At 46.8% G+C, this 20509-nt stretch overlaps 7 protein-coding genes and 1 non-coding gene across 8 annotated transcripts; 4 read left to right on the top strand and 4 right to left on the bottom strand.

The window, feature by feature from the left end:
- Positions 1-37: 37 nt before the first annotated feature.
- SPPG_05716 (uncharacterized protein) lies at positions 38-559 on the top strand (the record flags this gene model as incomplete). Its single annotated transcript, XM_016753929.1, has 1 exon — positions 38-559. The coding sequence occupies one exon, from the start codon at positions 38-40 to the stop codon at positions 557-559; it is 522 nt and encodes a 173-aa protein (XP_016607522.1).
- A 239-nt stretch (positions 560-798) lies between these two features.
- On the bottom strand, positions 799-1845 carry SPPG_05715 (uncharacterized protein; the record flags this gene model as incomplete). The annotated part of the gene is made up of 1 exon (XM_016753928.1): positions 799-1845. One exon carries the CDS (start codon positions 1843-1845, stop codon positions 799-801), a length of 1047 nt encoding a protein of 348 aa, XP_016607521.1.
- Positions 1846-1911: 66 nt separating this feature from the next.
- On the bottom strand, positions 1912-3048 carry SPPG_09298 (uncharacterized protein; the record flags this gene model as incomplete). The annotated part of the gene is made up of 1 exon (XM_016757457.1): positions 1912-3048. One exon carries the CDS (start codon positions 3046-3048, stop codon positions 1912-1914), a length of 1137 nt encoding a protein of 378 aa, XP_016607520.1.
- A 1130-nt stretch (positions 3049-4178) lies between these two features.
- Positions 4179-5717, top strand: SPPG_05714 (uncharacterized protein; the record flags this gene model as incomplete). Its single annotated transcript, XM_016753927.1, has 1 exon — positions 4179-5717. The coding sequence occupies one exon, from the start codon at positions 4179-4181 to the stop codon at positions 5715-5717; it is 1539 nt and encodes a 512-aa protein (XP_016607519.1).
- A 2764-nt stretch (positions 5718-8481) lies between these two features.
- SPPG_05713 (uncharacterized protein) lies at positions 8482-10764 on the top strand. Its single transcript, XM_016753926.1, has 4 exons — positions 8482-8571; positions 8645-9071; positions 9136-9372; positions 9450-10764. The coding sequence occupies exons 1-4, from the start codon at positions 8509-8511 to the stop codon at positions 10754-10756; spliced, it is 2034 nt and encodes a 677-aa protein (XP_016607518.1). The 5' UTR covers positions 8482-8508; the 3' UTR covers positions 10757-10764.
- Positions 10765-11377: 613 nt separating this feature from the next.
- SPPG_05712 (FTR1 family protein) lies at positions 11378-13124 on the bottom strand. Its single transcript, XM_016753925.1, has 2 exons — positions 12665-13124; positions 11378-12604 (listed from the first exon to the last, which is right to left on the bottom strand). Exons 1-2 carry the CDS (start codon positions 12806-12808, stop codon positions 11609-11611), a joined length of 1140 nt encoding a protein of 379 aa, XP_016607517.1. The 5' UTR covers positions 12809-13124; the 3' UTR covers positions 11378-11608.
- Positions 13125-13335: 211 nt separating this feature from the next.
- On the top strand, positions 13336-15916 carry SPPG_05711 (uncharacterized protein). The gene is made up of 6 exons (XM_016753924.1): positions 13336-13694; positions 13754-13848; positions 13903-14084; positions 14408-14809; positions 14870-15229; positions 15293-15916. The coding sequence occupies exons 1-6, from the start codon at positions 13479-13481 to the stop codon at positions 15760-15762; spliced, it is 1725 nt and encodes a 574-aa protein (XP_016607516.1). The 5' UTR covers positions 13336-13478; the 3' UTR covers positions 15763-15916.
- A 3064-nt stretch (positions 15917-18980) lies between these two features.
- On the bottom strand, positions 18981-19052 carry SPPG_10130. The gene has a single exon. It is a non-coding gene; the product is annotated as a tRNA-Pro (tRNA).
- Positions 19053-20509: the final 1457 nt, after the last annotated feature.

Raw genomic sequence — 20509 nt, 5'->3', positions numbered from 1 at the left:
ATCAATGATTAACAGGCGAGAACATCGCGGTATTGGGATGTCTCCCCATGAAGCAATCGAGAAACCGTATAAGGCATTGATAAACTTGGAAAGATACTGGGAGAAGATGCATCAGAAAGAACCTGAAATATTCTCCATCGGTGATCATGTTCGTGTCAAACATGAAGGCAATGTGTTCAAAAAGGCACATCGAGAAAATTTCTCTAGCAATGTTTATCGGATTGGGAAAGTCATTAAACCATTCGACAAACTGCGGTCATATAGATATGTGGTAGAGGGGATTCCCGATCGAATTTTCAACTATAATGAACTCATCAAAACCGAGGAACCAGTTACAATCAAAGTTGCGGCCGCATTACAAAAAAGGGATCGTTTGCAAAAGCAGGCAGCAAGAGAACTTGAAGACTTGATACCTGTCCGAATCCAGCCCGCTCGTACTCGTGCGCAGCAGAAAAAGTTAAAAGTTCGTCCGAAGGGTACATTTTCGCACATAGAAATCCCGCGGCGGAAGATGCCGGGCGCGGAGCGGCCAATCCCGGCTGGTATGCCTCGAAGGTAATGTTGAGATGGGATGAGTTCTGACGCCTGAGTTGCCTACATGAAATATGCAACCAGTTTTTCAGCAGGAAACCAACGAGGCCATTTAAACATGCCGGCACGGAGTGCCAATGCCGGCTCAGGCATGTCGATATTTCTATTTAGTTCTATCTTTTTCATCAATTGAACCAAATTTATACAGCTTTTTTCCCAAAAATCATGGAGTGTATTTTGTGTCCCCCCCTTTTTCTCATAAAAATGCTATGTAGGGAGAACATGTAGCAAGAGCTTCCGTTCTGCGCCGTTCTGTGACCACTTGCAGCAAGCGGTGGCCTCAAGAGGGTTTTCGATGAGAAAAGTTTGGGCTGCCACGCGCGTCTGTCCCGTGATTAACATGGTTAATCTAGACTTCTGAGCTTTGGCTTTGGTCAGCCGTGGCATTGACACATCCTTCATGAATTCACCCTGCTTGGTCTTGTATGGCGTGCCGCGCATGTGATCGGTGTCCAGCTCATCCGTTATGGAGCAAGGGATAAGGATGTCCGGATTCTTGAGCGTCACCGCGAAACTGGGTAACGGGGGTTCCTGAACCAAGGTTTGGAGTTTCAAATGTCCCAGAATGTCGTTGGCTAGGATGATGAGAGGTTTCCCGTATGCAATGACTCGGAAATAGGCGCGGAAAGTCAGGTATTCTCCTCCGCGGCCTCTGAGGGAAGTTTCGAGGCATACTGTCTTGGTAGATGAGATACGTCCACCAATGCCTTTGAAAGCCATCGTTTCCGCATCCTGCAAATCGGTTTCGGAGAACAGAAGGCCCTGGTACGTGTCGGAAACCAGAGACTTGCAGGCTCCTGTGTCTAGCACCACAGGTGCCCAGAGCTGAGCGATGACGGCTAGCGTCCAGCAAGGCTGCGTTTGGGTCTTGGTCTGGCTTTTGAGTACATCGCCTAAATCTACCGAGTAGAAGGCGTTGATGGAAGGCACCGCGACCTCGAAATGGGGCGCGATGTCATTAATTGTTGCTTCCGTAGCCTTGATTGCACTCTCAAAGTGCTCTCTAGATTTGTCGTTTTGTGGTTTTGTTGTTTTATTCTGGCGAGCAACTTGTTCGATAGCCAGCATGACTATACACGTCCATTCGCTCTCTTCGTGTCTTTGGAGACGTGGATGGTCTTTAACGTGCAGAAATTTGGGGTTTCCGCGACGATAATAATAGTCTGAGCGAACGATATTGCCTGTCAGGAGAAATGCCACCAGTTGCAGGTTGGCGTAAGAATCAAAGATAACAGGATCTTCGGAGCTCCACATCAAGAATTTCTCACGCTCGTCGAGCCTTATCCAGGCAAGGAGGATCAAACGAGGGGTACCGTCTTCTCAGACTTTTCGCAGGATTCGATCCTTGTCAGCTTCGGCTGCGGCAGCGATGTAGAGGTGGTGGGAACTCCACGCGACTGCGTAGGGGTCGTTCCCGAGGTGCCCGGCGCCTCGCTTCGGTTCTTTGGCGAAGAAGCTGAGCGCGCGGGGGTTGTTGCCCATCATCAGAGCCACTTGCGGGGTGCCCCAGATGATGGCTATGTTGTCCCAGACTTGGTCCCAGCCCTGCGTGGGCGTGCGGGGGTCCTCTTCCTTGGTCACCGTGACCTCGGAAAGAGGTGCGGTCATCAAAATTGTTGATTCCGAGTGCTCGGGTGAATGAAAGAATCCGATGGTGTGGAATCCTTGATTAGCGGCTTCCGTTCTTTCCAGTTCCGAAGCCGAAAAAAGAGTCTCGGTGGTAGCGGACATCGAGTCCAGCTCCACTATGTACGACTTCTTGGACTCCTGTTTGGGTTTCCAACCTGCGGGCATGGGTGCTCCGTATGGTCCCTTCTTTCCATCTTCAGGATCTTTTCGGTTCGGGTTCTGCCAGCAGAAAACATTCCAATGCTTTTTCTGACAGAATTTGCAGGGTGCCGGTGGTTCCGTGTTGGGGTCCGGAACCATCTTCTGAGGGCCGTCGCGACCCTTTTCGGGGTTTCTGGTTTTATGTTGAGCCGTCTGCTTAGGGCCTTTGTCGATTCCGGTCTTTTGTGACTTCTTCTGAGCTTCAGCAGCACCGCTGTAGCAAGGGTCTCGTTTTCTGGTGTCATCAGAGCCAAAATAAAGGCGCAGGAAGTCTTTTAATTTGGTCAGGTTCATGACGTTACAGGATTTGACCATGATTTGGATGTCGCTGGGCAATTGTTCGACTATTAGGTCGAAATGCTGGTCAGCGGGACATTCTATGTTTGCCCGGTCGCCGTATGCGAGGCGCCAGAGATGAGTTTTGTGGTCAATGAACACGAGAAAGCTGCGAAATTCTTTGGGGTTCGCGTGGCAGCGCACATATTCGGTTTTGCGCTTGGACTTGGTTAGGGGATCTCGGAACTCTCGAAGCAGTTCTTCTTTCCACCTTTTCCAGGTCCACGAGCAAGTTTCCTGGGCTTCCAGAGTGTAAAACCAAGCGTTGGCAGGGGTTTTCTCGGCTATCATGGCTGGTAGGAGCTGTACCATCCTGGCATCCGACGTTGCGCTAACGTTTTGAAGAAGTTGGACTTTGTTGAGCCATTCTTCAACGTCTTGGTTTCTTTTGCCCGTAAACTCGGGTACGTCCTTTGCTTTCAAGGAATCGACCTTGGTGTCGCTGGCCCACGGGGCCGCTGGCACTTGGATTGGAGGCACCGGACCTGAAAAACTTGGTTCGGTATGCTCCCTTGGTGTGTCCGACGTTTCCCACGGGGTTGCGGACCGTTCTCTTGTAGCTCATGCTATGAGAGGTTGTTCAGGCAGCGGGTGATGCGCTAGGGCTTCTAAGGCTCGTGCGAGGCGCTCATCCGCCGCTGTCTGACGTTCGGAAAGCCTATGAAGCTGTTCCGTAAGATTTTGAGTTGCCAACTGCATTGCAGCAGTCGAGTGGGCAATGTCTTCTTTTAACGCTGCCACTTCAGAGGCCATCGTGGCCAAGTTAGGGGCTTCCGGTTCAACGGAAGTGGTCCCTGAACGCCTTGGGCGTGTTGCGGGAGGGACTTTGACGTCCTCCGCAGGACCCTGACTACGAGTCTGGATCACATGTGAGCGGCCTCGCGTTGGAGAGCGTTCAACCGGCATCATTCTCGGTTTCATGAAGTCTGTTTCCGAAACGAGAGAAAAGGTTTCCGAGTAGCTACCTGAGCAGATCTCGGTTTGCGCAAGAGTTTCGGTACGACCAAATAAGGTTTTCAGCTGAATTTGAGAGGGGAAGGCAGTTCGTCGCGCTTCTCCACCATGTAGCGGATTTTTTGTTGGTAGACTACGGTAAAGACAACTTGGGTCTCCTAGCAGGTTGTGTGGGTGTCCGTACTAGGAATCGTAGTCTCCAAATCCTTTCTTTGGGCATCGGTAGCGACTTGAGGGCGAGAGGCAAGGAGAGTCAGTTAGTTGTGAACCGAGCAGGATTTAGAGGCTTCAGTGCGGGTGATCAGGCCATTGAAGCGCTCTGTTAGGTTCCTGTTAACCTAGGATTGGGGTTGAGAAGCTAGTTGTGGGGATTTTTTGTCGCTACGGCTTCTGCCCCCGACTTATTTTATTGAATACATCCTTTTTATACAAGATTCTTGGATAAACTGTTAAACTAAACTAAACTAATGGGTGTCGCTGCACCGCAACTGATTTATTGGTGGCGGTACCGATCTCTTCCTTTTCCGCACTGGCTCGGGCCTCCACAGGTTGTACGAGGCACGCTGAAATCTAATGCGCCAATTGCCATTCTCCGAACCGGTTCTTTCGGTCGCGGTAACCCAATCGGTGGAGTTGGTCACGCGATTCGTGCTTCCCGCGTCCGATTTGGGCTTACTCGCGATCTCTCGAAGACGTCCTCATCGTTACACAGGCGCGGAAAACGTCAATTTCGAATACGTTGGTCTGGATACCCACCCCATGAGGATACCTGGGAACCAGAGGAAGCCCTAACAGAGGCTTCCGAAGCCTTAGAAGAGTACTGGAGATCCAGAGCCCCCACTAGCGCGCTAGTAGAGGACTCTTTGGTAGTCAGCCTTGCAGGCGACGCCCCGGAAGATACGGCTTACACTTCCGACCACCAATGCTTCGCGGTTTATCCGGATGATAGCTCACGTGATAATCACGCCCTCTCACCAGAAAGAAAACCAGTTTCGCGTGGCTTACCTCACCAGTCAAGAACGCCACACCAAGCCTCCCGATCACGCTTACGCACATCCGAGCTGTCAAAATCAGCCGGCGACAACCTTAAAAGGGCGCCCCTGCTCGCCCCCCCTCTTTTTTCTTCTTCAACTACCAACAAACTACTTCCCTTACACACTCACTCTGCTTCGCAAACCCTTTCTATCGACACCGAAACAAAAGCTTTCGTTTCCAACACCATGACCACCAATATCCGAGGACAACAAGGAGTCAGCATCCTCTCTACCCTTGAGGAAGGCTATCCCTGGTCAGAAGTAAGCGATGCCTTCGCTGCCAAGAACTCTATCGAGCGGCTCGGAGCAGCCATGGCCACCTGGGTCAAAGTTTGGATTCATGAGTTGTACAAAGACCCAAACAAAACCCTTGAACACTATCGTGGTGAAGATTGGGTGGTTGACGGGGCTTCGAAACCTTACGCCATGAGCCAGCCCCTCACGATGCATATCGCGGAGCCCTACAGTAGGGCTTCCGACGGCGGTCAAGCTGCTGTCGGTATCATCACTGATGCAAAAAAGATAGGCAAGAGATTACAGGACGTACCCTGCGCTGCCTGGCTTGACGCTGGGGTCCCTCAACATGCGGCCGGAAACCCCAAAATGGCCCGCTTCACCCTCTGGCCCGATTGCGAGGCCCACGATTTTGTGGACATAGCCATCGAAGCCACGAGAGCAGTGTTGTTAAAGCTAGCCAATGCAGCTGAAACCACAGAAGAGCAGCTCCATCCCAAACATTGGGAGCATGCCTATTACCACTTTCGAGCGGTTAACTTGAAAAGGGCCACAGAGACGTTCACAGCCCTCTACGTAACCCGAGCCAACGGTTCCAGGACACCTGGAGCCCCGGCTCCAGAAGCCACTGACCAAATTTGGTTCTGCGCGAACGTCATGGGGTGCACTACCATAATCTGGACGATCAACGAAGACAGCCTTGAAGCTGACGACGACTATCCAGTTGCGTCATGGTAGAAGCGAGGTTCGGGCACTCACAGACGAGTCGCCGAACCTTCTTTTTCGAAGGGGGGATGTAGTGAACGACTCTGATAAACCGGTTCGCTCAAAGGCATCAGGTGACCACGATTGAGGTTTCCGCAATTGTAACCTAAGCTTCAAAACCCCTAAGATCAAGCTCGGTTCTGGGCTACACCAGCGCAGTGTGAAGGATACGTTACGCAGCCATGATCGATCATGGCGATGGTCTGAGATGGGAAGATCGGACGCCGCCACCCTAATGAAGGCTACGGAAACTAGTGTAGATGTTACCATAGCATATTCTTGTATAAAAAGAGGAATTCAATAAAATAAGTCGGCGGCCAGAAGCCGTAGTGACAAAGAATCCCCACAACTAGCTTCTCAACCCCAATCCTAGGTTAACAGGAACCTAACAGAGTGCTTCAACGGCCTGATCACCCACACTGAAGCCTCTAAATCCTGCTCGGTTCACAACTAACCGACTCTCCTTGCCTCTCGCCCTCAAGTCGCTACCGACGCCCAAAGAAAGGATTTGGAGACTACGATTCCTAGTACGGACACCCACACAACCTGCTAGGAGACCCAAGTTGTCTTTACCGTAGTCTACCAACAAAAAATCCGTTACACCAACCCTAACTGTTTGCAGCAAGCCTGGACGATGCGCTACTGGAACCGAGATATGCTGGCAACCTGTAATATGCTGACAATCGTGCAATCAATGTTGGATGGGCACGGTAGACCAGAGGTGTTCAGCAGGGGTGTTCCAGCCGTAGCGTAGATTGGTTAGATTAGCTTATCCGAACTGGTTGTCGCCGGTTCAATTCCTGGTGCGGGTGCTAGTGCCAATACCCATCGGCTCCGCACTACCATGCGCTTTTGGTAAAGGATAAACTTTACAATTCAAATTATATAATGTACTACGCAGTTTTAATTTACCGGCAACAAAATGCAATCAAACTAATTTGAAGAATAATAATCCTTTGTTATTTTTCATTATATGTGTAGTTTCCTAATTTTTACGATTTTTCGTGATAGTCGATCCAAATGTAATTAGGGCTGGTTAATGCTGATGACCTGCATCCAGAGCAATCATGATGTAAGAGCCGATTTCTGTAGTTTACTAAGGGAAGCCCAACCGCGTAGGTTTCGGGGCAAATAGCACTGTCTCATCCGAGTCAAGAAACTACTTGGTCTTGCGTTTCGCTCAGCTGCCATGTTTGATTTCATTATACCAACCCATTACAAGTTCGACACTGGTTTGACAAACGTTGAGTGTATTCGTGAGCTGAACAAAAATAGGTCGAGTCAAGATGGTTTGCTTCTCCTCGTTTTTGGGTTTTACGTCATTGACGGTTTTTGCTACCAGCCGACACCCAAATAGTATTTGCGTCCTAGTCAAAAATAATTTTTGGCAGAATGCTAAAACGTGCTGTCATCTGGGCAACTTGCGGTGATTGTAGTGCCACGCTACTCGTTAGCAGGATAAAAAAAAACGAACAGTCGCATATAGTTCCTACCCATTTTCATTTGTACCAATTCAGAAAACTATCCAACGTTTGTTGGCCAGTGTCCGTAAAAAAAAAATGGCCCAGTTTCTCGCAAGGCATTGTTCTTCATCTTGGTAATCAATCTTTAGCTAAACCGTGGGAAACCCCCGTCGTCCATTTATATACAATACGGTTCGGGACATGTAGTCGATGTCACAAAGTACACCAAAATATATTCTGTTACTATACAGTAAGTCTATCTGCACTAAATATGCAAATTATCTAGCGTTGAAGCAAATATACCATAGAAGCTATTTAAGTATAGTTGAGCAAAGAACGAAAAGATTGTTGAAAGACTTAGATATGCATTAAACTTCAACTGCACACAGTCCTCAACGGATCTGTCTTTTTCGTCCAAGACCAAATCTACCATATAAGCCATACAAGTACAATTTAGCAAAGAACGAAAAAGATTGTTACAAGACTTACACAGGCATTAAACCTTAGCTGTAACACGTCCTCGAGCGACCTAGAGCAATGACTTTGCAGAGTTGCATCAACCCATATAGTTCGATTGAGGTTTGAGGTTTGTTTGGACCCGGCGGCCTCAAATTCGGGGTTCGGTAAAAGAGTTGGAATATAGTTTCACGCCCGGTCCCAAAAGATTTTTGCTTGAACTTTTGTTAGTGATTGAAAGCTTCAGCAAACCCCAACTCGTCGTATATATAGGCAGGGGACTGCTATAACTGTACAACTTTGTGGGATGGCTTCTGAAATCTGCGGTGTTGGTATGTCACGCTGGTAGACTATGAACATCCAATACAACAGTAAGTAAACCCCCAAATTCCACCATAACTCGTAACAGTGTGTACGGGTACGAATGCGATTTAGTTTTACACTCAAAACGAATCCCATTAATTTCGGATCGGTTCATCATCCATTCGACAAAATCCCCTTCCACTCTGCAAAAACTTGATCCAGATCTGGTTTTTGACGTATGCATTCTTCCCCAGAATGTTCAAGTTGTTCCAAATTTAGGATTTTTGTATTTGGAGAGGGTTCTTGGATGGATGTACTCTACTTTTGTACGAATGTGCCTTTAAATGCATCTACGCTCCTATGGTAAGTAGTATTTAAAATCCACTCGTATGTGCAATATGTGGTAAACGCATAGCTAAGCACTGTTTACGTTATACCAAACTCACATCATCAATAAAGGGTACTGAATCACACCCACCGAAATGTGCACACACAACACTGTTCGTACTAGACGAGATATTACCCCACACAAAACATACAAAATGGAAGAAGAACTTCATAGTGATGAAATGGGTGCATTTAAGCCCCCAGCTGCGTTTGTACAGGTGCGTTTTCATTCGTGAGAGGTTCGTCCAAACCCCAAGCCAACCAAAAAAAAGAGCTAAAAAGGATGTTTAGGCGTCGTTGGCGAGACAAGCACGTATTCGACAACAGATGCAAGACCGGAATGCAAATGCAGCAAGTATGCATTCCATGCCTCTTAAACCCATTGATCCCACCCCACCCGAACCAACCCAAGAACCCCCACACACGCCACCTCACACCCAAACCCAACCACAGAGCACACCACCAAAAGCCCTCCCACCAAAATCCAAAACCCTCTTAACAATCCAAAACCTCGCACAAGCCCGCACACACCGACGCACCCACCAAAACGAACTTCGAGCCGCTCAAGCCGGTCTGGATAGTTCCGAACGAGACATAATGGGATTCAAACGGGCCATTCAGGTATTTCGGGATAATGTGGATAAAGATGAAGTGGTTTGTGAGAAGGGGGATGCGAGGATAAGAGTGTTTGTTCGTAAACGACCATTAAATTATCGAGGTGAGAATCATTTAACCTAAAAGGTCCAATACCGCCACTTGCTCATTTTGTTTGCGGGTGTTAGAACAAGGAATATCAACCCTATTCGACACATTAACACCCACAAAGACAACACTGCACCTACACGAACCCAAAACCCGAATGGACCTGACAAAAACGATTGAAACCCATTCCTTTGCATTTGATGGTGTATTTGATGAGTTTGTTGGGAATCGGGGTGTGTATGAGCGGACGGTTTTGGGGATGGTCAAGAGTATGTTTGATGGGGGTAGAGGGACGGTATTTGCGTATGGGCAGACTGGTAAGCCAAAACTCCTTTACTAGCTTGCTTCTGAGGCAGGTTATGTGAATTAACAATATGATTCGAATCTTTTAAAGGTAGTGGAAAAACACATACAGTCTTTGGAAACGGGGAGGACACAATCGGATTATACGAATACGCCTGTCGAGACATTTTCCAACACTACACAACCCACCCCGACTCTCATAGCCTTTCTCTCCACATTTGTTTTTTCGAAATCTACAGTGGACAAGCATATGACCTCCTCTCCTCTCGAACCCGCGTCCACCTCCTAGAAGACGCCCACGGAATGGTCCGTATACAAGGCTTAAAAGAAATACCAGTAACAACTCTAAAACATTTACTGGACCTTGTTAAAATGGGGACAAACACTCGAACAACGGGATCAACAGAAGCGAACCCAGATTCATCCCGCTCACACGCCGTATTTCAAATCCGGTTACGCAAAAACCATAAAGTGATTGGAAAGTTTTCAGTGGTGGATTTAGCAGGGAGTGAACGCGGTGTGGAACGGGGCAATGTAGGCAAACGGGAACGATTCGAAGGTGCCGAGATTAATAAATCCTTATTGGCTTTAAAAGAATGTATACGAGCTCTTTATCGGTCTCGTTCATCACAGTCGATGAAACAGCATATACCGTTTCGGGCTTCGAAATTGACGCAGATTTTGAGGGATTCGTTTGTTGGGGCTAGATCGCAGACTGTCATGATTGCTACTGTGAGTCCTGGGTCGAATTCGGTGGATCATTCGTTGAATACGTTGAGGTATGCTGATCGGGTTAAAGAGTTGCGGAGGAAAGGGGGTGGTGGTGGCGAAGATCGAGGGCGATCTGTTGGTGTAGATAGAGAAGAGGAACCAGAAGATAAACAAGAAGGAGACGAGCAAGACGATAACGATGATGAAGAGGAATGGGATCACGTTGATGACCATCTCCCTACTTTACCCTCCTTTCCCACCATCCCACCCCCTGTCCTCACAACCCCCCTTCAACCCTCCCTCCCCTCTCCCTCCCCCTCGCCCACAATACACACAAACCCCGACCTCGCCCACCTCCTCCGCGCAACACCTCCACCCACCTCCCACCACATCACATCCATAACCCACATTCTAACAACCCACGAATCCCTCCTCCAATGCCATCTCTCGGCAATGGCACTCAATGCCTCCCTAACTCGGATCGACCACACTCTAATCTCGACCGTAACACAGCCAAATGGAGATATAGACACCTACGTACAAGGTCTCTCCAATCTGATTACCCAGCGATTAAGAATATGGAGGGATCTAGAAGGCCGTGTAGAAGAGTTACGAGGGTTATTAAGGGATGAAGAAGAGTTTGTGGGAGAGTGGGAACAAGATGACGCGGGGAATCAGAACGAGTAAATAGAAACAAATATACACAATAATTCAACTCAACAATGGGACATGCACCAACCACCTAATCTCGACCGTAACACAGCCAAATGGAGATATAGATACCTACGTACAAGTTCTCTCCAACCTCATTACCCAGCGATTAAGAATATGGAGGGATCTAGAAGGCCGTGTAGAAGAGCTACGAGGGTTATTAAGGGATGAAGAAGAGTTTGTGGGAGAGTGGGAGGAAGATGAGGTGAGGCAAGAGTGAGTAGTGTCGGCAAAACATATGCACATATGTTGATAGATGGGGATGGTTACACTCTTGGTGGGGGAGTAGATGGTGAAAACGGAATTCCAAAAAATGTTCGATACGGGTATTCGATATTTTTTGCAAGTTGCGCCTGTTTTATCATGGAATCCACAAAAATATCCAGGTATTCGACTTTCAAAAAAGGAACCAATTGACCCACCCTGCCACCTTTCAAGAACTACCGCCATACTGCATTGCAAAATACACTCTTGCATCAAAACACAGTTTACCATCACCAATTCTTACGTGCATCCACGATGTGTATACACATTTTATTGGATGAATTTCCATGCCCTCAATGGTGCGGAATACCCAAAAACAAACTGTTTAATGAGTGAGCATGTGCAAAAGGCGGTTGCTTGTTGTTGAATATATACAAAAACGCATATATATATAGATATTATTAAAAGAACAAAAAAAAAAAAAAAGGAAATTCGTGTGTGTGTGTAGTTTTTGCAGTTGCATGCAACGCCTCCCGTTTACAAGCGGTGTGTGCACTTTGTCCTCGCCTGCAGTGCTAGCACTAGAAGCGTTCTCGTAGATTTCCTCACTCCACTCGGCTCCCCTCACTCAATGTCGACTCGGCTCCCCTTTTGGGACCCTGTCGTCGTCACTTTGATTTCATCGACATCGCCCCGCTTGGCCAGCTTTTGCTCCCTCGTCTTGACACTAATCAACCACCCACTGACCACGATCCAATACAAGCAATACCCGGTAATGCTCCCCTTTGTGGCGATATTGGACCACCCTGCAATCGCATTGAAAATGGTCCAGCCATTTTCTTTGGCGCCGCAACAGTTCAAATACCATACATTGTCGCGCAAATCAATAGGAATGGGTCCACCCTCGTCGCCTCCACCGGTATTGTACAAGACTTTTTTCATCCAAGCATTGGTTTCAAACGAGAGGATACCACGTGCCAGTAATCCAGCGGCAATGAGAAACAAGAGACACGTCGAGACGATAAAGAACCATTGGAGGGAGGCGCGGGAACCCGTGCGGTAGGTAATGAACCCGACAAGAGCCCCAACAAGGATGCCCGTGATGGCGGGGAGAGGAATGGATTTGCCGGGTTCGGTGAGACCGACGCCGCCCATGAAAATGATTGCCTCAATGCCTTCACGGAGGATGGTAATAAAGGGAATGAGAAAGAGGGCGTACTTTTCTGACGAGAGCTTTTCGTAGGCTTTGGGGGCAATGCGAGCAAACCAGTGAGTGGAAGCTGGTCGTTGTTGTTGTTCTTGTGGTAGTGGTTGAAGGGTTGCTTGGGATGTTGCATTGGTCGAGAGACCTTCCGAATCCGTGTCCTGAGGAGCCTGATTATGCCTAGCCATTTCCTTTAGTAGTTTTCTCCTCCATTTCTCCTGATGCCCCTTGCGAGAGGATTTGAGCATGGTGATGCCGACAATGGTGATGATGACACAGGCAATGATGGCCAGTGTGCCTTCCCAGACGAGTTCGCGCGACTCCCAAAGGTTTTCCGAGATGGCGTACCATGCACCAATGATGCCGGCCGCGATCGCAATACTAACGAGCAAGCCCAGACCCGTTCCCATCCAGATCTGGTGGTGCAAACAAGGTCAGCAAGCAGTAGCAAAAACACATGTACATAAAACTCTTACCTGCTTGTTTAATCGCTTGAGCATGAGAGGATCATCTCCAAACATTTGCTTGCAGAATGTCAGCAAGACTGAAATGATGAGAGCAGCCTCTGTTGTCTCTCGAAAGAGAACAAAAAAGGTGGGAACTGAAAACACTGATCCCATCGTTGTTGAAAGAGTCAAGAAGGAAGGTAGGTAGGAGAAGGAAGAGGAGGGGAAATCCAACAGAGTTATCTATAAATAATAAAACAAGAAATAATAAAAAAAAATAAAGAGAGATCGGGAGAGAGTTAAAACTCAAAGTCAAAGCGGAACAGACGGGGAGAGAGAGAATGAAATGTGATTGGATGTGAATTCCTTAAGAGTAAATTTCCTTTTATGGAAAGAGAGAGTGAGTCATTGCAGAGGAGAGAAGAAGAAACTAAAAGGGAAATCTCTCTCTCTCTGTTGTGTGTGTGTGTGAGATCTCTCTCTCTCTCTCTCTCTTCCCCATAGGGTTCTTATCCCCCCATAGGGTTCTTATTCCCTACATACACTCTCCCTTTTCCCATACACAGAAATGACTCGTAATGTGTCACTTTCATCTCTTATGGCACAGTCATGTTATAGTTGATCGGAATGGGTTATCCAATCATTTCTATTCCTTTATTACTACGAGTGTTCGGAACGGAGTGAAAGTTTAAGCTTTTTACTTTTTACTACATCTCTCTCTTGTTTTTGTTTGGATGGACATTCCCGCTTTTTATTTTTTTTATTTTTTAAAGGTTTTTAAATAGAGATCTCACGCATTTTCACACTCGCTCTTTCACACTTGCACACACACACACTCGGCACGATGCATCTGCCATCTTCATTATCTTCACTATCATGTCTGCTGCTACTACTGATTTCAACGGCATCAGCAGCCATTGTTCGCTATGATCTGGATATTGGATACATTCAGAACGTGAATGCAGACGGTCACTTTGCTCGTAGGGTCATTGGTGTCAATGGGAAATGGCCTCCACCAAAACTCATTGCAAACTACAACGATACTTTGGTCATCAATGTGGTATGTTAACCGTGTAGCATTTGATATTCTCCAAAGTGTTGCTAAGTATGTTTTCCAAGCGCAATTCGTTGGATGTGCCCACGGCACTCCACTCTCACGGCATGTTTTTCAACAAGACAAACTACTTTGACGGTGCTGCTGGCGTCACTCAATGGTAATAAAGACTTACGGTTTCTTTTCAAGAATCACATGCTAATATTGAAACTAGTGGAATTCCACCAGGATCAAACTTTACCTACGAAATCCCTCTGCAACAGTGGGGAACCTATTGGTACCATGCTCACGTTCGAGGACAGTACCTCGATGGTTTCCGCGGTGCGCTCATTATCAACCCTCCGCCAACCGCCCAACTCGCCAAATACGATCACGAATACACTCTTATCCTTCATGGTGGGTAGGCGTGTGTGTGGTCATGACGGGGGAGAGAGTGAGATCATGGTTGGGAGAATCGCCCAGGGAATTTCGTGAAGAGTTGGATGATGGTTGGGAGAATCGCGCAAGGGAAATCGCAGTGTGGGCGTGCGCCGCCTTACTCGTTGGGACAGGGATATTGTTTGTCTTGCAGGCGTTTGGATATCACTGGTTGGTGTTCGGCTGGGAATGCATGGAAATTCATGCATGTCGGTGCGATGAGATTTCTGGTTGGGCATACATCACACGTACACATCTCGCTTGCACTCTCAGCTAACCCAACTCACCTGTGCATTTGCCAGACTGGTACCACGATGAATATGACACGGTCATGAAAGACTATGGAGGCATCTTCAACGTCCGCGGCGTCGAACCCCCACCCAACTCTGGCATCGTCCACATCATGAACGGAACCGACTATGTCCCCAAAATGACGTTTATCCCCAACAAAACATACCGCATCCGCGTCATCAACATGGCGGGTTTCCCAATGTTTACCATGGGCATTGGCGGGCATGAGATGGAGGTGATTGAAGTCGATGGCGTAGACACGGAACCCAAGACGGCGTCAAACATTGAGATTGGCGTTGCGCAGAGGTACTCGGTGTTGGTCAAGGCGAAAAACGCGACCGATATGAATTATAATGTGGCCATCAAGATGGATGATAGCATGTTTGCTCTGATTCCTCCTACACTGAATCTGAGTGAGTAAATACCATGTGTGGTACTCGCAACCAACAAATACTAAAACCCACATTTTCTAGACTTGACGGCTCTCATCGAGTACTCTCCCACCGCCCCCACATCCGACGCTCCACCACCCTCCACCGAGGTCCTCGACGACTTGACCATTGCCCCCCTCGTCAAAGAGGCCTCTGTCGCCCCCGACGTGTCCCACGATCTAAACGTGTTCCTCGGTGTCCTCGACGACGGTATCAACCACGGCCAGTTCAACAACAATACCTATGTCGCACCCCTTACACCGACCATGCTTTCCGCTCTGACGACGGGACAGGACGCTACGAACCCCGCTATTTACGGCAAGCAAACCAATGCCATTGTATTGGAGCACAACAAGATGATTCAGTTGGTGGTGAATAACGATGATGGCGGGTCTCACCCCTGTAAGTTGTCACTACTTGTTTTGTTCTTGCATGTGGAACTCGTGACTCAATTTTACCGTTCAGTCCACCTCCACGGACACCGCTTCCAAATCGTTTATAGAAGCGAGCAACGCTACGACCCCACCCAACCCATCCCAGACCAACCCAACCCCATCCGACGCGACACGGTCCAAATCCCCGCATTCGGTTCAGCCGTTATCCGCTTCCGATCCGATAACCCCGGCGTCTGGCTCTTCCACTGCCACATTCAATGGCACATGGAAGTCGGTCTCGTCGCAACACTCATTGAAGCTCCCCTTGAAATGCAGAAAACAATCACCCCACCATCGTATGTTGGATCTCAGTGTGCTGCTTTGGGGAAACCCATCTCTGGAAACGCTGCTGGTAAACAGGGGTTGGATTTAACGGGTGCCCCTGATGGACCGCATAACCTTTCTGGCAAATTTGAGACAAAAGGCATTATCGCACTGATTGGTACGATTGTTTCGGCGGTGTTGGGCATGTCTGTTGTGGTTTGGTTTGCTAAAGAATAGAAACTTGGAGGCTGGTTCCCCCTCTTTCGGTTCTTGAATGTATTTATGGGGATGTTAGTTGAGGTTTTGCATTATGCTTTTTTTGTTTTACTTTTTTTTTAATATACGTATTACACGTTTTGCAACTCGCTCTCGACTGCGATGCATTCCAAGGCGCATGAATGCAATATGTTTTTTCCATTATGCAGTGTACAGTACACCTGGACATGATAACTCATAAGGGAATCAACTGTACAACATGGCACACCACTTTTCCACCATTCCAAATCAACAAAAACCACCGCGCTCTCAACTCTCCACCCTCGATAAAACGATACACACACACCCCAAACACTACACCTTTGCAAATTTAACCAAACCTCAACATCCCCATCCCGACAACACACCCGCATCCACTCGTTCCGCGAATCAACATCGGATTCCCAAGTTCCTAGCACCGCAGCAACATCCACTCTAAGTCCCTTGTACCTTTTTTTTTTGAAATCCAGAATCCTAATATGGGTACCAGAAACTTTTTGTTAATGATTATGTTTGTATCCCCCATTTTTGTTGGATACGTCATTGTATTTTCGCACTTGGAGGAACCATTTCCCAAAAATTCGAAAACTAATCTTGTGAATATATCCCTTTTAAACGAATCAATTGGGCAGTAACCAATTCAAATAAAACATTTCCTCGGTAGTATAGATCTGACGTGCGGAAACTTGTGTGCGTTTACAGCCCGTAAGGACCATCTTTGGAACCCAGTCCGATGAGTCAAACTCTTTCTCGTCATCCAATTTCGTAACTTACAAGTCGAATAAGAACTTGTCGAGAGTGGTCATAGATCCTTGTTATCCATGAAAACTTTTGTCATAGTCAACTTGGAGAAGGGAATGTCAGTCATGGAGGGACTGTTATATGGTATTGACATACACTCGTTTTGTAAAGGTTGAATGCCATAAAAGAGGGGCCAAAATGGACAGACGAGCCTATTTGTGTGTGTGTGTTTTTTTTGTTCGTTTTTGCTGGTTTTGGTTTTTTTGTGGTTCTTATATTGAACTTGCCGCTCTTTATTGGTTTATATAAAAAACCCAGTTAATATCAAAATAAAACCAAATCTTTTGAAAAATAATGGGTCAAGACTTTTTTTCCCTTGGATCGAGGTTTACACATTATAAAAATCCATATCATTCATTCAAAAGCGTAAACTGAATGATTAGACGTCGAAATGAAATACCTAGATTTCCACCATTAATTATTAAAATATAAAAACAAAATGTATAATTTGTCCATGTGGTTTTTCATCCTTCTATTTTACCAGTGTTTTCCATATCTTTGCAACAGACAGAAAAAACAACCGCAACTATTTATAAATTTATAGTTTAACCATCCCATCAAATTGTATAACACGACGCAAATAACCTTAAGCAACACATTTCGTCTATTTTAAAAAAAACCCCCCCTAACCCCACTCTGGGCACGTAGACCCAGGGCACTACTTACACCAAAGCGGGGAAACACCCGACCAACATCAACTTGCTTTCCCCACCCTACTCGGTCTCTCTCTCGTGTCATGCCCGTCAACAAGAAGGGGAACGACCCGTCGCCCAACGCGCTGTACGTCAAGCTTATTGATGCGTTGAATCGTGACATGTTGAAAAGACTGGATCTTCTCGCCTCTTTCCGCAAACCTTGTGGCCATTGGACAATCCGAATTCTTCCACACACTACCACACACTAACATCAGAGATCCTCCGCCTGTTGATCGACCCTTCCCTCTTTACAAGTAATAAAAGCTAGAGCCGATCACCATCAGAAAAATGACAAGCGATTCAACCCGTGCACCTCGGACAACCAAAAAGCGAGTCAAAAAGGTAAACGAGTTTTTACCAACATTTATTTACTATTGCTTGATATCCTTTTTTTTTTAAAACAACTTAAAACTAGGTTGGCCACGATTGTACATGTCATCTTTTCCTACTTCCTCTCCGCCTCTACTACCTATCTTCAGATGCCGATGCCGCCCACTAGTGGGCGATGATGGCTATACAGGGTTGGGTTTAACCCACCCGAGACCGTACCAGAGCGATACGTACACCTAGGTGGGACTTGTCACCCGAGCAACAATCAGTTTGTTTTCCCCCCACCCCCCAGACCCATCGCCCAACGCAAAAAAACCGCTCTATCAATTTACGAATCGTTTGCTACTCATGATAGTTAAAGGACAGGGGAGCTCCCTAACACTCAGCAAAAACCTTGTAAAGCCGTTTAATTTCGCTCTAGTGTTGGTACAAATCCGAATTCTTCCAATTGCGAGCCCCCCTTGGACTTGAGATTTAGTGACCATGCACTCTCGCAGATGTCATTATCGATAAAAACTCTGCGCACGCACAAACTTTTGCGCACAGCACATATTGCTCAACAATTTACACCCGCCTGCCCCGCAGGGTGGGTAAAACCCTATCCTGGGCAGTAGGCTCGAGACGATATATCCACTAACGAGGGGAGGGGGGACTTGTCACCCTAGTAATATCAGCTTGCTTTCTCCCAACCCCCAAGACCCATCGCCCAACGCGAAAGAACTACGTCGAGGTTTGAATATCTCTCCCGGAAAAGGCAGGAGCGCTTTCCAAAAGCCACTCTCTCTCGACCCAATACCAGCACTCAATCCCTCTCTAGAGTTGCATACTTTTGCAGTGCCTACCGCAAACGTCGCGGCAATGCCTCCCAAAACGGCCATCAGAAAATGACAGCGATTCAGCGATGGAAGGCAGCCCCAGCGCAACACCTCGAACAATTCAAAATGCGAGTCAAAAAAGGAAAGAATAATCTGTATCGCCAGAATAGTTCTATTTAGATATCTGTAACAACTGCAATGCCCTCTGGCCCACTTTTGCATCATAAAAAAAGCACCCGTGAACCCCAAAAGGTTCCATGTTATTCTTAAAATGTATATCAGTTTTGACATACACCCCCCTTTTAAAAACCAACGCATGCTACCACTACCCGCCAATCGACCCTGATACCCGCACCCCAAAAAACCTCCACATCCAAAAAACAACCCACCAAAAAAATAAAACCCTCGTCTCGTAAAAAAAAACGAAAGAAAACCACATTCACAACCAGTACCAACGTCAAAAAACAAATGTTTGATATTGACAAGATGATGGGAATGTACAAAAAAAAAATTCAGGTATAGTGTTGGAGAAAAAAAATAAAGCATATCGAGTGCATAGGGGCTCAGCCGGGAATCGAACCCGGGACCACCCGCACCCTAAGCGGGTATTATACCACTAAACCACTGAGCCGTTGTTTTCGTTACTGCCACTGTACTTCATTACTTGATACAGTAATTTGCGGTGTCCTCTGTTGAACGTATTTGGGACAGTACTGGAATTGTCATACCGATCAGAAAAAACCAAGATCGTCACTTGGGATTCAATTCACAGAACCTGTTTATCAAATGGAATGATCGTTATCTAATATCCAGGGTTACAGGCGCAAGAACAAAACTCCCAGATAACAACCTTGTAGTGTACATTAAACCCCCTCCATCCTCATTATACTGCCAACGCACATCTTTTCTGAAAGTATGACCGTGTTACTACTGTAGTCAAGTCCAAGATTGCCTGGAAAGGAAAGTAAAACCTCATCGGGGAACTTGAAGTTGGTGGTACGCGCATTAGGAGATTCGGCAACTTACTACCGTTGCATGTTACAACGATTGACACCATGCCGTGTTATCAGCAGGGTTTTCACGATGGGTTATGTGGTTACTACACCTCAAATGCCGTGACGTTGCTATACTTTCAGGACGAATTATTCAAAATACCTGGTTGAAAATCGTCATTTGAGCGACAAAGATTCTCCGTGCCTGTGTCATGAATGGTGTTAACAAAGGGCAAATGGGACTGTCATTACAAGCGGCGTAAACATTTCTGGAATTGGTGCTTCTCTAGTAAACCAGGGAGCTAGATAGGATGTACTGTAACGTGATGCAGGAGAATCGTATTATTGACTTTTCGGAGTGAGTTTTCATTCCATTTGGCTTGGTCTGGCTTGTTTAATTAACGACTTGTATGCTCAGGTTATAGAGTGATGATGACGAGCTATGGTGACAAGGTCGCAAAAGTTATTATTGACAATCAAGATGTTCGATTCATTTTGAAAATGATGTTTTAAAGAAAGTTCATGTCTGACTGGTATGTGGATTTGAATCTTTGCGGAATCGGGTTATGCGTCGGGGCCCTCACAATTGGAACAAAAAGAGTTTGTCACTTAACATTACCGCCCCGTTCAATGGACAGAGTTAAAATTTTGCCCCGAGGGTGAGGGTTGCCTCCCACATAAATACTCGAAACCACACGTTTCCAAATCACAAAGCGATAGCAAATCAATTCTTTTACTTCGAAACAAAAATACACATCGTATATACATATGCATATCATTAGCAGATGTTTAAATTTCCTCACAATCATTCATTAGCTTCACCACTGTCCCCACCCTCCGGCTGCTGTTCAGTGCGGTCGCGACAATGCTGGGCAAGCATATACGCATCTTTAATGAATCCAACCACAACGGCCTCGCCCGCTAACTGAAGGGCCTGTGCACAATGATACCAAAAATACAACATTTTAGGATACCAAAAAAGCCATACAAAAGCTTTTCATTCAAATTCACACATGACTACGTACGTCGAAAGCGCTTTGTTGAATATCGAGGTCAGCTCCTCCTTGTTGCTCAAAGATCTCCCGACAAACGTTTC

Source organism: Spizellomyces punctatus, assembly GCF_000182565.1.
Source record: "Spizellomyces punctatus DAOM BR117 chromosome Unknown supercont1.9, whole genome shotgun sequence".
NCBI classification, from domain to species: domain Eukaryota; kingdom Fungi; phylum Chytridiomycota; class Chytridiomycetes; order Spizellomycetales; family Spizellomycetaceae; genus Spizellomyces; species Spizellomyces punctatus.
This window is presented reverse-complemented; position numbering and strand designations above follow the sequence as displayed.

Coding starts and splice junctions, on each gene's coding strand:
- SPPG_05713 (XM_016753926.1), top strand. CDS start 8,509: ATGGAAGAAGAACTTCATAGTGATGAAATGGGTGCATTTAAGCCCCCA. Junction 9,072..9,135: donor ACGACCATTAAATTATCGAG/GTGAGAATCATT, acceptor TGCGGGTGTTAG/AACAAGGAATATCAACCCTA. Junction 9,373..9,449: donor ATTTGCGTATGGGCAGACTG/GTAAGCCAAAAC, acceptor AATCTTTTAAAG/GTAGTGGAAAAACACATACA.
- SPPG_05712 (XM_016753925.1), bottom strand. CDS start 12,808: ATGGGATCAGTGTTTTCAGTTCCCACCTTTTTTGTTCTCTTTCGAGAG. Junction 12,605..12,664: donor TCAAGCGATTAAACAAGCAG/GTAAGAGTTTTA, acceptor TTGCACCACCAG/ATCTGGATGGGAACGGGTCT.
- SPPG_05711 (XM_016753924.1), top strand. CDS start 13,479: ATGCATCTGCCATCTTCATTATCTTCACTATCATGTCTGCTGCTACTA. Junction 13,849..13,902: donor GCTGCTGGCGTCACTCAATG/GTAATAAAGACT, acceptor TATTGAAACTAG/TGGAATTCCACCAGGATCAA. Junction 14,810..14,869: donor TCCTCCTACACTGAATCTGA/GTGAGTAAATAC, acceptor CACATTTTCTAG/ACTTGACGGCTCTCATCGAG.